The sequence below is a fragment of the Pseudopodoces humilis genome, chromosome 27, assembly GCF_049639895.1.
Source record: "Pseudopodoces humilis isolate 2021_Gansu_Grassland_sample_001 chromosome 27, ASM4963989v1, whole genome shotgun sequence".
Classification (NCBI taxonomy): domain Eukaryota; kingdom Metazoa; phylum Chordata; class Aves; order Passeriformes; family Paridae; genus Pseudopodoces; species Pseudopodoces humilis.
In genome coordinates this window covers 3895194-3908029 of record NC_142226.1, presented here as the reverse complement: position 1 = coordinate 3908029, position 12836 = coordinate 3895194, and the positions used below count along the sequence as shown (strand labels likewise).

Here is a 12836-nt window from a genome sequence, read left to right as displayed (position 1 = left end):
ACCTTCCCTGTGCCTGCCTCCAGGGACTGGGACTCCAAACCTCTCTGGGCAGCCCCTTCCAATGTCTGACCACCCTTTCCATGGAGAAATTTTCCATAATATCCAATTTAAATCTCTCCTGGCCCAGCCTGAGGCCGTTCCCTCTCCTCCTGTCCCTGTTCCCTGGGAGCAGAGCCCAAACCCCCTGGCTGTCCCCTCCTGTCAGGGAGTTGTGCAGAGCCACAAGATCTCCCCTGAGCCTCCTTTTCTCCAGGCTCAGCTCCTTTCCCAGCTCTCTCCCTTTCCCTGGACACTCTCCAGCCCCTCAGTGGATCCTTCCAGCATGACAGCACCGATGGAAAACTGCCCCATGCACCTCTGAAAGGAGCTGAGCCCCAGCCAGAGCCTCCCTGACTGCTCTGCTCAGCAGCTTCAATCCACACCTGAACGCTTCTTTCTCCCCCAGAGCTCAACACCCATCAGGACCCCCCAGCCCTGTTCCAAACCCCCTCAGCTCCATCTGTTGCACATTATCCCATCCCTCTGGATGCAGCACGAGCGTCCCGCTCGCGGTGACGCAGGCGCCCCTTTGGGAGTGCAGGTGCCATAATTAAAGCCCAGCCCATTATTTTTCTGGTAGGATGCCCACCATCAGCTCAGGCTGCAATCAAAACAGTTATTGCAGCTGGCAATCCAGCAGCCTTTAAAGCATAAATGCTGGAGAAGTGTCTCAGAACATCTAATGAAAATGCACTGGATTGTATCATTTAACCCAGCATTAAATTACACCACCCCATAGCTCGGTGAGCTTTTGCTGCCTGTCATTTAAAGGCACCTATTAGGAAAAATTTCCTATCAAATGAGCCATTCTCCTTGCAGTGTGCGGGGTAAATGACACCAGCCTGGTACCCCTGCTCCATCCCAGGATAATGATCCTTTCAAGGCAGGTGTGAGGGAGGGGATCCTGCCCCTCTGCCTAGCCCTGGGAGGCACATCTGGGGTGCTGGTCCAGCTCTGAATCCTTGGGACTGGAGGGACAGGAGCTCATGGAGCACTGTGGAGCTGAGGAAGGGCCTGGGGCAGCTCCCTGCCCAGGAAAGGCTGAGGGAGCTGGGGCTGAGGAGATGCTGAGAGGGGCCCTCAGCCCTGGGTGTCCCTGGGTGTCCCCTGGGTGTCTCTTGGATGTCCCTTGGATGTCCCTGGGTGTCCCTTGTCTGTCCCTGTGTGCAGGGAGGGTCAGAGCAGGGCCCAGGCTCAGCTCCAGGCCCAGCAGTGGCACCAGAGGAACAGGCAGGGACTGATCCCAGGAATTTCCCCTGCACAGGAGACAGAACTTCTGCCCTGGGCAATGCCCAGCCCTGAGCAGAGCCCAGAGAGGCTGTGTAGTCTCCTCCCTGGGGATACTCCAGAACCACCTGGACACAATCCTGTGCCTTCTGTGCTCTGGGATGGCCCTGCTGGAGCAGGGAGATGGCACCAGATGACCCTGTCATTACAGAATATTCTGAGTTGGAATGGATCTACAAGGATCAGCCAGGTCCAACTCCTCATAGTCCCTCTGAACCTTCCACATGACCACCATCCTGTGATCCAATCACTGTGTGCTGAGAAAACAACGGCTCCAAGGGAGATCTACCCTTTGGAAAAGTCTGGAATGAGCAGTCCTCTCCCACTGCTCCCAGCTAACAGGGCAAAGCCAGCCTGGAGTCATTTGAAAGGTGAATTCATGAAGGATTCAACTCATCCATCACCAGCTGGGGCCAACAGAAGAGCCCAGTGACTTCCAAGTGACTTTGAATCCAGTTTCATGTGCCTTGTCCAGCTGGTCCAGGTGCACAGGAAAGGAGGGAACACCAGGGAAAGGGGCTGGGTGCTCCAGCTGAAAAATGGCCACAGGAAAAGTGATATTAATCAACATTTCCAACTCCCTCAGGGTCATGGAGGATGTGGGAGTGTTGCAGCCCACCTGTCGCAGGGGGAACACCTTCAGGAATGCAGATGGATGCATGTTTGGAACTTAAACTCTCAGGGAAGCTGGGAACAGCCACGAGCTGGGGTCACTCACAGATGTCCTCCCCAGGGCTGCCCCATGGAATGGACACCACAAACAGAAGAACAAATGCAAGAGAGGAAATTTCCCTACAGGGAAATCCCATCTGAGACCTCAGCACAGGAGGCAGAATTATTTTCTGTAAAGACACAGTTAATGGTGGGGAAAGCGTCTATGGGGAAAGAAAATATCTTTTCATTCCTAGGAATGCCTTAATTTTAAAAATCATCTCTCATCCTGAAGGGGTTTAAGATCTCCTCCGAATCCTGGACCACATCCCAAGGGAACCTCTGGGACTTTACAGAGCTGGCAGAGCCTTGGGCAGCAGGGCTGTGGTGGCTGCAGGACACTGGGGCTGGCAGGGCTGTGTTTGTCCCCTTGCTGTGTGCCAGGCTTCTGAGGTGCCCTGGCTTTTCAGTGCCACCCCTGTGCTCCAGCATCCTCCTCCTCCTCCTCCTCCTCCTCTCAGCCCTGGCTGATCCCCTCGGGCTGCACCCAGGTGCTGCTGCCTCAGCCTTTCTCACACATCTCATCCCTTCTCGTTCCTGCAGACCTTCCCCTGTTTCCAGTGGCTGTGGTTAAAAGCCACACCTGAGGAGCCAGCTCACTTTCTCCTGGCATTTCCTCAGGCTGGGCTGGGGCAGGAATTTCTCCCCTCAGTGACTCTGTTAGATTTTCCCTGTATTTATTGAAGAAAAACGCAATTACAGTGAGATGTCAGCTTTTTTCCAGCGCACATGAACACAAATGCTCTCATTAATCATCAATAAAACAAGCAGAGCATGATCTGAGAGCGCTCCCAGCTCCCAAATGCTGCAGACACTTAAAAGGCAGCTCTGTCCGCCAGGCACAGCTCACTGGTGTCACTGAGATAGTTGTCCTTTCATTTGGAGCCCTGCAAGGCTGAAATGATGCTCTGGAACAAACAAAAAATCAACTCTCAACCAGTTTAAAAGGATCCTGCAGTGACACAAGAACAGTTCCCAGTTGGATTTACCCAGCCTGGTGGAGGGATCTGTGCCCAGAACCCAACTGCTTTGGTTTGGGAGTCAGGCACGGAACAAACACCTGCCCCGAGCACCAGCAACTCCTTGGATCTTCTCACATTGCACCAGCCAACCCCACATGGCTCATTTTATCCCTTTCCATCCCATTGCTGGAGAACTGATTCCAAATTAACACCATCCGTTGCTTCCGACATTCACTACTTTGTATTTTTCTTACCATGACAGTAACAAGCAAGGGGCAAAAGCCCCCTGTTTTTCTGTTCCTTAACCTCTTACAGTGCCAGAAACACCTACAATTTTCCCAGGAATTTTATCTAGCACAGCTCTCAGTCTCAGGAATGAGCTGCACTTCCCTCCCTTGCCCAAGCCAAGCACAATCCATCAAGGCTCAGGAGCCCTTTGCTTACCTCTGACACTGACAAAGCTTCATTAACCAACACAGGCTCAGGGGACAGTGACAGAGCTCATAAATCCCAGCCTGGATGGATTTCTCCACTTGTTTAAAGCGGGGTTTGGGTCAATTCCCACTAGAAAAGTGTTATTTATAGAGCCCAGAGCCAGCACAGCCAGCTCAGATATATGAGGCCTTCATGGCTCAGACTGGGGACAGGTACTGGGCATCAAAAATTTCAATAAATTTGATTTTCCGCGCAATGCAGTGGAGTGGGAAGAGCATGGAGTTGGATGTGATTTATTATTTTTCTCACGTCACTTCCACACTCATTTTTCCAAGACTTCCTGGGATTGCAGTGGGATTTTATCCCTTCTGCCCTGCTCAGGTGAGACCTCACCTGCAGAGCTGCCTCCAGCCCTGGGCTCCCAGCACAGGAAGGAGCTGGGACTGGGGAAGTCCCTGCCCATGGGGGTGGAGCTGGATGAGCTTTAATTCCCTTCCCACCCAAACCCTTCCACAATTCCATGAAATCCAACTCTGGCACCTCTGTTCTCAGCCTCATTATGACAAACCAAGAGGAAGAAAAAGACAAATTCACAGGAAAGTTCATCAAATCTCAGTCACCCCCTGGCAAATCTGAGCTGACATTCCGAGTAAACAAAGACAAGTTTGGATACAACCCAAGCACGGCTCAGTGGCTTCAATTCAGAACTTGGCAGATTTGGGTTATTTCTGTCTCTCTTTTAAAAAAAAAGGAAAGGAAAAAAAAGTAAAAAAGTCACCAGGGGTGTGAAATTGAGTAAATGGGAAAAATAAGTTCTTGGAACCCCCTGGAAATCACACAAGGTTTGTTTATTGCTAAACACAGGGCAAGTGGGGAACAAGGTGCAAGAGCTGCCACAGCAGAGGTGTTGGGAACACCCAGGGCTCCAGCAGCTCTCCAGTGCAGGAATCCAGTGTCCTACAGCCTGGAGAACAGGCACAAATGTCTGACACAGCCCGAAACACAAGAAAGGTAGGATGGAGAAGCTCTCAGGCCAGCAGCTCTCTGTGATTCTGGGATTATGGCATTTCACATCTGGGAAAGCTGATAAGGGATTTGCCCAGGGAGCAGAGCAGCTCCTGGGCTCTGGGCAGGATTGATCCCTGCTCCTGGGAGGGATTCCCAGTACATCCCAGTGCTCTGCCTTTCCCCTACACCCTCTGCTGCACTGCCCACCCCATCCTGGCTCCACTGAGGGCAGTGCCACCATCCTGCTCACCTTATTTCTGAAGGTTTGGTTCTGTATGAAGTCAAGAGACTTTTGGGACAGGTTCCTACAGGCAGGGCCAGACCAGAGCCACCTCCTTGTCACAGAGCACTTGGGCAGCAACCAAGAGCTCCCTGTGCTGCCCTCACCCTCCTCACCCAGCCCTGCTCCCTCCCAGAGCAATCTAAAAATGAGAAGCACCCTGCCAGGGCCATGGGCTGGTTCAATTTCCCTCCTTCCACTGCTAAAAAAACCTCATCTCACTCCCTCTGACCCCAAAAATCTCCCCACTGGGGCTGGAATTGTCATTCCTGCTCAGGAATGAAGGCAGCTGAGTCTGAAATGAGTGACTCGAAGTGGCTGTGACTGTGTCACTTTAAACCGATGAAAAAGATGATAAAAAGATAAACTTGATCTAGAACTCCAGAGAAGATTTCTTAGTGGAGTACCAGCTGGGTTTATCATGAGCCATCTCTGATAAGGAGGAGTGAGCCCTGAGAGCCACCCAAGCCTGGATTTACCTACAGCCCTCACCATCTCCCCACGTCTGCAAGGGCTGGGCTCCCCTGAAGGAGAAACCAGCCAGCAACTGGGGGAATCCAGACAGGAACACACAATCCTGGGCTCTGGGAATGCCCTGGGATCCCTGTGCTGTCACCCAGAGCAGCTGAACCTCAGCAGTAGAGGCTGAGGGGGGAAGTTTTGTGCGTTTTGCTATCAGGGGTCACAGCAGAGTCCCACCAGCTCCTGCTGCTGCCTCAGCCAGGCCACGGCACATCTCAGCCACATCCTCCACAGCTCCAGGCCAGCGGCACAGGAGGCTTTAAACAATTCCATCAATGTGGAAATGGAAGATGAAGAACACCAGGATTCTCCCCAGAATTTCCATGGTCTGTTTAAACTTACCCTAAAATACCCCTGCCTCACTCACCAACAGCAGCCAGGCCTCATGGATCCATCAAACGTGGTTCCAGGGCAGAGCCTTAATTAAAATCCAGTAGATGCTGCCCAATTACAGAAAATCTTTCTACACTTAATCCACTTCACATACCTTAATTTAAAGCAAGACTCACAAAATCCCAGGACCTTAAATCTTGTCCCATTCCACCCCTGCCATGGGCAGGGACACCTCCCACTATCCCAGGTTGCTCCAAGCTGTTCTTGGACACTTCCAAGGGTGGGGTTTGTCAGGCTTTGCTGGGAGATTGTCCCTATAAACGTGGTTAATCACCAGTTTGAGGGAAAACAAAAACCATATGGGGAAAAAAATATTACTGGAGTAACAGCAACACCTTCAGAGACCTCGCCTGTGTGTCTCACCTCACACCTGGGAAAGCAGAGGTGAAAGCAGGTCCTTGAACCCCTACAGCAGGACAAAACTGCTCCGTCCCCATCTCTGAAGAGGCTGCCAAAATACCCATGCCAAGCCTCCTCCTAAGCCTACAACATTCCACACGGTGCCAGGGAAAGAGCTCCCACTCTGATTGAATCAGCTGCTTTTATCACTCCTCCTGATGCACCCTCTGCTAATAAATATGGAAAAACTGAATCGAAATTGCAGAGCCGTGCTGCAGTTGCATTAACTCCATTACCTCTCCCAGACTTTCAGCTCCAGTTTCATCAATTATCCTGCAGACAGAGTTTAAACACTCAGCACTTCCTCAGAACAAAACAGGGATGCTGCTGAAGGGTCCTAGAGCTGCTGGAACAGCTCAAACACGGCTCTTCCCAGAGAGAAAAAACAAGTAAAGTGGATTTTATCCTACAAAGCAGAGAACATAAATTTAAGTGGGATTTTGTTGTGTTTCTTTTCCCATGGAGTTAATGGGAAGTGACAAAAGACTCTGCTGAGGGGGAGAGGGAGGTAGGGCTCAGATGTTTACTAAAGGTGACAAAGGATTTAGCTGGCCCTCTGCTTTATTTATCCTTCTCCTTAGCAAAAAGAACTGTAGTCACCTTGGAGACATGAGGCAGCGACAAAGGACCAGAGGTGACTCAACACAAACTCCTAACACCAGCTCTGTGCATTCCCAGCTGACAAATGCTGTTTTTCCAGGAATTTCTTTGCCAGGAATGAACCCCAGGATGTTGTTTCACCCCAAATTTGCATCTCTGCAAGCCACAGCAACAATGGAGGAACTCTCTCCTCCCCAGTTCCCTTTGTCCCTTCCTCTCCTCCTCCCTTTTGCTGCTTTTAAGATCAAAAGCTTTGTGCTCTTGACTGGTAATTAAGTACAAGTCACCCAAGTTGCTTTTTCAAAGAGTAATTAAAAGGTTATCAGAGAAACATGCAAGGTGCAGGTAATTCCTGGTGCAGCTGTAATTAGGTCAGCCCAGAGATAACTCCACTCTTATCCCAAGGATCACATAGTTTCTGAGTTCACACAAAATCCTTCAACTTTCAGTCATTTAAATATGGCCCAAGATGTGGTTCTGAATTGCTCACACAGCAGATTGATGGCAATCCTTCTCCTCACTCTTCAGCCACTTGTCAAGGAAGAAGGATGAGGATCTGGAAGCAACTTGAGGAGACGCTGTGAGATGTGGGACGTGAGCTGCAAGGGAAGCGGGGCCCTGTGCCAGCAGCAGGATTTCTCTGCTTTGCACAGAACCCCACTGCAGTAATGACTGCAAACATTTCCCCAGACCCCGCACAGTCTGCAGGCACGGGAACTTCTGCAAAACCCTCCTCAGAACAGGCAGGTTCTTCCCAGCTGAGTCAATAAACACCTCCGAGCGACGCCTGTGGAAACGCAACCGGCGCTGCTGAGGCTCTGGCACTTCTTCTTCTCTGGATGCACAGCCTCAAACAAACATTTTCTCAGTAAAATAAACTCAGCATCACTGAAACATTTTGTTTGAACAAGAAGAGACCAGAGGACGACACAATTCCCTGCCCACAACAGGTGGGAAGGGAAGTCCAAGATTTGGAAGAGCTTGAGAAACCTCAGCACTGCTCAGCCCATTTACAAGTGAGGAGTCTCTGCTGGTAGAAATATCCCCTGTTCTATTCCCTGGGCTTCCCAACGTAGTTTTAAACATCTCTGGAAGGAAAAAAATAAAAAAATCTGATCTTCTAAGCTGACCACTTCTATTTGGAGTGTAAATTCACCAGGTCTCGCTGGGAAAACAGAATTAGCGAGCTACAAGGATCGACTCACAGGGAGACTGTAAATGTGTTTTCCCTGGATCTGAGTACAAGCCTGACGCTTTAAATCAGGGAATTTGCAAGTGATTTAAGATTCTTACTTTAGAAGTGTCCTGAAAATTATCAGCAGATGAAAAATCTGGGGGAAGCCACATTGTTCTGTCATTGAATGGAACAAGATGTCATGGATGTCACGGATGTCACGGATGTCACGGATGTCACGGATGTCATGGAACAAGAGTCTGACACAAAGAGGCGCAGAGAGTCTCCCAGATCCCACAGCAATCTCAGCACCATAAATAACCCCAAAAATTCAAATTGTAGTCAGCTCTGTGCAGTTTCCGAGCTCAGCACAGTGGGAAGGCAATCAGGAAGGGAACCTGATTGGAGCGACCTCAAACAATGACACAATCACAAGGCACAATGGAAACTGGGAAAAGACTGTTCTGGAATAACTGCAGGGATCCACAAGACTCCCTGATCCCACAGCAGTTGGGAACTTGAAGGAAGAGCATTTAGGAGGGTCTGGTTTGGTGTAATGAGCTCAAGAGAACGAAGGGGAAGTCCTGGACAGGAACCAAATCCTCATGTCCCTCATCAAGGAAAACTCTGCAGCCACCACAGCTCTCAGGTTTCACAGAAAATTCCCCAACAGTGGTTCCTGCTGGAAGCCAGGAGCTGGGAAAATTCTGGTGGACGAGGAGGAATGGGTTCCAACTGAAAAAAGGGAAGTTTAGGTTATATACACAGAAAAAATCTTTCCCTGTGAGGGTGGGGAAGTCCTGGCACAGGTTGTCCAGGGAAGCTGCGGCTGCTCCATCCCTGAAGTGTCCAAGGCCATGTTGGAGCAAGCTGGGCTAGTGGAAGGTGTCCCTGCCCATGGCAGAGCATGGAATGAGACAGAATTTAAGTTCCCTTCCAATCCAACCCATTCCAGGATTCTAAAAACCTGATTATTTGAGAGAAGCTGGAATCACAAAGACTTGGAAATGAGCTCTGATTTTAGCAAACAAAGCAAAGTCATGGCACTGAGAGATGACAACAGCCCTGGATGTCTAAATTAAGGCACTGAAACCCATTTAATATTCACGTCCTCATCACAAACACGCAACGCAAATTCCCTAATATCCAGTAAAGCTGTTTATTAGCAAATGCCTCATTGGATTAGGGCTGCTCTTATTCTATTAGGGAACCTTCACACCACATTAAATTGCAAGACAAGAGGGTGTTTGCCAGCACACAATGAACAAAACATTAACCCCTTCCCAGGAAATCCTGGAACGGTCTGGGGTGGGAAGGACCTGAAACGCATCAGGGATGCTCAAAAATACAAGTTTGAGAGGGGAAGAAGCAAAGAAATCCAGTTATCCCTTCTTTTCCCCTTGCTCACAGCTCATTTTGGGTGAGCTCTGATGAGTGACACGTGGTCATCCATCTTCAGGGCTGCGCCTCAGTGATGAATTGAGAACATTTGGAAAGCAGGTAAGAAAAAAAAAAGCAAAATTGATGGCCATGAGCAAGAGAAAAAGAGAAAGAGGGAGAAAAAAGAAGTAACCCAGTGTTAGACAACAGTTAGAGTTTAATGAGGTGAGATTATGTACCAAAAATAATAGCTGGGCTCTCCTGAGATGGAAGGGACCCACAAGGATCAGGGGACATCCCAACAACCCCACCACGTGCACCAGAGCGTTGCCCAAACACTAAAATTGGTGAACAAAGAGATGAGACATGAAACAGCTCAAAGGAGCCAACTCCTTTTGTTAGAAGTTTAGAAGTTACTAACGCAGAAATGTCCAAAGGCAAAAAGCAAATGTCCAAAGCAGGAAAGCTAATGCCCACCATGCAGGAGTTAATTTTTGCTAAGCCTCCTCTAAGTCCTTTCAGACCTCTAGAAATCCCTCTTTATTTCCCCCCTTTATTTCACTTGTCTGCCCTGAACACACTCCATTTCCTGAACTCCTCATCAGAGATGGAGCATTCCCATGTGGCTTTTGCTGCTGGTTCCATCCCCCAGCTCCCATTCACCTGCCCAAGCTGCACCTGAACTTCACCAGGGATGCAGAGGGGGGGACCTTTTCTGTCTCCTCACCTTCCCCCAGTGCAAGGCCACAGATCCTCAGGGCAGAGCCCCAGCTCACACTTGAGAGGTCCCTTTCTGCTACTTTTATTTACAACCAGAATATTCTTGTATCTCAGAGCAGCATTAACTTCTCACCACACAAAGTTTCCTGAGCTGGATTTTACTCCCAATTTTCCACCTTTCCATTATCCCCAAAGCAAAGCACTGAACCTCCTGATTAAATGCCAAGGTCCCATAATTAAAGTGATTCTCAAGCACAGTTGCCAGATGAGGAGATGATTTATTTGCATAACTGAAATAATCTACATAAAGAGCTGATTTCCACCAGGGTGCAGCTCAGATGCTCCACTCGGGTTAGACAAGACACTGAGGTCAATGGATTTGTCCTGAACTCGAGTGGTTTGAAGGAAAATCTATTTCCAGTGCTCCAGCATTCTTGCCAGGGATTCAGAGCCTGGACGCTGCCACTGCTCCGGGAGTTTTTGAATGCATCGCTGTCGGGCTGGAGCTGCCACCAGCACCTCCAGCCATGTCCCCAGCCGTGTCCCCAGTCACCCAGCTGATTCCATCTGGCCTGAGATCACGACTGCTCCACAGCTGACACCTCACAGAGCATCTTCTGCCACAGCAACGGCTCAAAATCAGCCTCCCACAAAACTTTCTTTAACACTGAAAGCCTCATTTGAGAAGCCATGGGGAGTTTTCTTACTAAACTGGATTATTGAACACTTCTTACCCCTGGAGATCCAACAGACAGGAGGGAATGCAGCCCTGTCCAGCTGCTGGATGGACTGGGAGTTAAGGAATAGCCCAGATTTTGGGGGAAAACCCACAGAGCCTTTGGCAGAGCTATCACTGAGCCCCACAGCCTCCCATTCCCAGAGTCTCATGTGGACTGAGGAAAGCTCTCTGCACATTAACTCTGCTTCCCTCCTGCTCTATTTCCTAATTAACTCCTCTGGATGTCTAGGATGAGTCTTGATAAATCATTACTGTCAGGCATTCAGAGAAACATTTCAAGCCTTATCAGAGATAAGAATTCAAAACAACTATAAGAATTGCTCATGGAGAAACACTCCCAGTTTATTTCAGCATGAAAATCCAAGGCCAGATTTAATCCCAGTGGCAGGAAGGGGAACATGTTTATAAACATCACTGTAATGAACACTGTACCTCGTTCTCAGATTCCCCTGCTGAGGCAGCCCATCGTAGATGGATAATACATCAAAATCTTCCTCTAATGCAAAGGACTGGAAAACAAGCTGTATCCTGTTCTGCTCCTCAGCAGTGATTGTCCACGTGCAGTTTGCATAATTGGGGTATCCATAGGGGAAGCCTGGGCTCTGTATTGTCCCGTTTGGGCCCTGCAATGTGTGACTGCAGTTCTGGGCTGGCAAGAGAAAAGACAAAAGCACAAAGTCAGAGGGTGTCAGGTGAATATTGAATGTCCTCACCATCCCAACAGAACACACAGGGCTCTTCCCACCAGGTTTCTTTGTCCCAGGAAACAGAGAAAAGTGAAATCTGGAGATGAAGCTTTGGACTCCTCCCTGCAGGGATGTGGAGCCCAAACCCCCAGACACGTCCTGGGCTCTGCTCTCAGCAGCTGTGAGCACAGCTGGATTCACAGCTGCTGCCTGGCCCTGGGGACAGCTCCTTCCTCAGCCACCCTTCCCCAGCCCACCACAGAACCCAGCATCCTCTCATCACACTCTGCATTTCACCTGTGCCAGGTGCCAGGCCCTGCTTTTTCACAGAACAGCACAGGGACAATGCCAGAGCAGGTTGTCTCCTCCTCCCCCAGTTCCACCTGGACACGAGGCAGAGGAAGGGCTGAGTGTGCAGGCAGTGCCACATCCTGAGAAAGCAGAAGGGACTCACACGGAGTGAGGGGCTGAGCCACCAAGAGCTGCCTGGATGGCCAAGGCTGCCTGAAACCTGCATGGCCAAAGGTCAGGAATAAACCTGACATGGCTCAAAAAAGAGCAGGACACGGTGCAGAAACAAAGCATCCTGTAAAGTGCCTTCCAAGCCTGACCACTGAATGACTCTGGGAATGGTTCACTGGAACAAAAGACAGCAGCAGGAGCACTTACACCACAGTTAGACCTGATGGGAGGACACAGGGAAGAAAACACTGGCCAGACCCTGCCTTGGGGAGCTGCTGGTTCTCCCAGACAGTTCTGAAAGGTTTGTGCTCCTCATTCTGCCTCAACACACACAGCATCTTCAGTCAGTACCTCTGAGGAGCTGCTGCAAAGCTGCATCTTCTGAGAACAAAACCCCCTCCTGTAGCACCAGTGAAACACCTAAAATCTCCTTCAAATCCATTTCCCCTGCCCAAGGCAGTTCCTGGGAACAGGATCCCAAAGATAAAGACCCACGATGTGCACTAACAGGATATATGACATTTTCTTCTCTCTGGGGACACAGGTACATGAATGTATTTTGAGAACAGCCTAAAAGACAAATTCTCTTCAGTGTTTTCCTCTCCCTTCACTGCTACTGTACCTGGATGTCTTTGGAGGCACAAAGAATTCACTCCAAACTGGTCCAGCCCTCCCTGCTTTAGTGGAAGAACTCCTCCACACAAAACCAAATTCCAGACAGCTGGAAGGGTCAATCTTGTGGCCCAACCACTGAGTTTCACCTTTATCCTCTGAGCTGCTGGCCTCTGCCTCTGCTCCAGCTTTTCCCACCCATGCTGGATTGTTTACCCTGCCGATGGGCACAACAGAGGCTTTCAAGTCAAAATGCATTAGAGTAGAAATTACTTCTTTGATTTCTCCTTCTTTTTTTGTTTGTTTTTTCAAAGGCAGCAAAGGCATTTGCACTTCTGAGTGCCAAGCAGCTACAGGTACAGAACTGCAGAGTGGTGCTCATTAAAGCCAATTATAATTAGATTGACCTACTTTGGGTGCAAAAAAC

The 12836-nt window shown here is 49.6% G+C and overlaps 1 protein-coding gene across 3 annotated transcripts in view; it reads right to left on the bottom strand.

The window, feature by feature from the left end:
• Window positions 1-12836, bottom strand: part of CSMD2 (CUB and Sushi multiple domains 2) — a 294243-nt gene that overhangs the window by 229692 nt on the left and 51715 nt on the right. For all 3 annotated transcript variants that reach the window (XM_088067354.1, XM_088067353.1, XM_088067355.1), the window contains exon 3: window positions 11082-11298. In XM_088067354.1, coding sequence (XP_087923480.1) covers window positions 11082-11298 — 217 coding nt within the window. The remainder of the gene's footprint in view (window positions 1-11081; window positions 11299-12836) is intronic.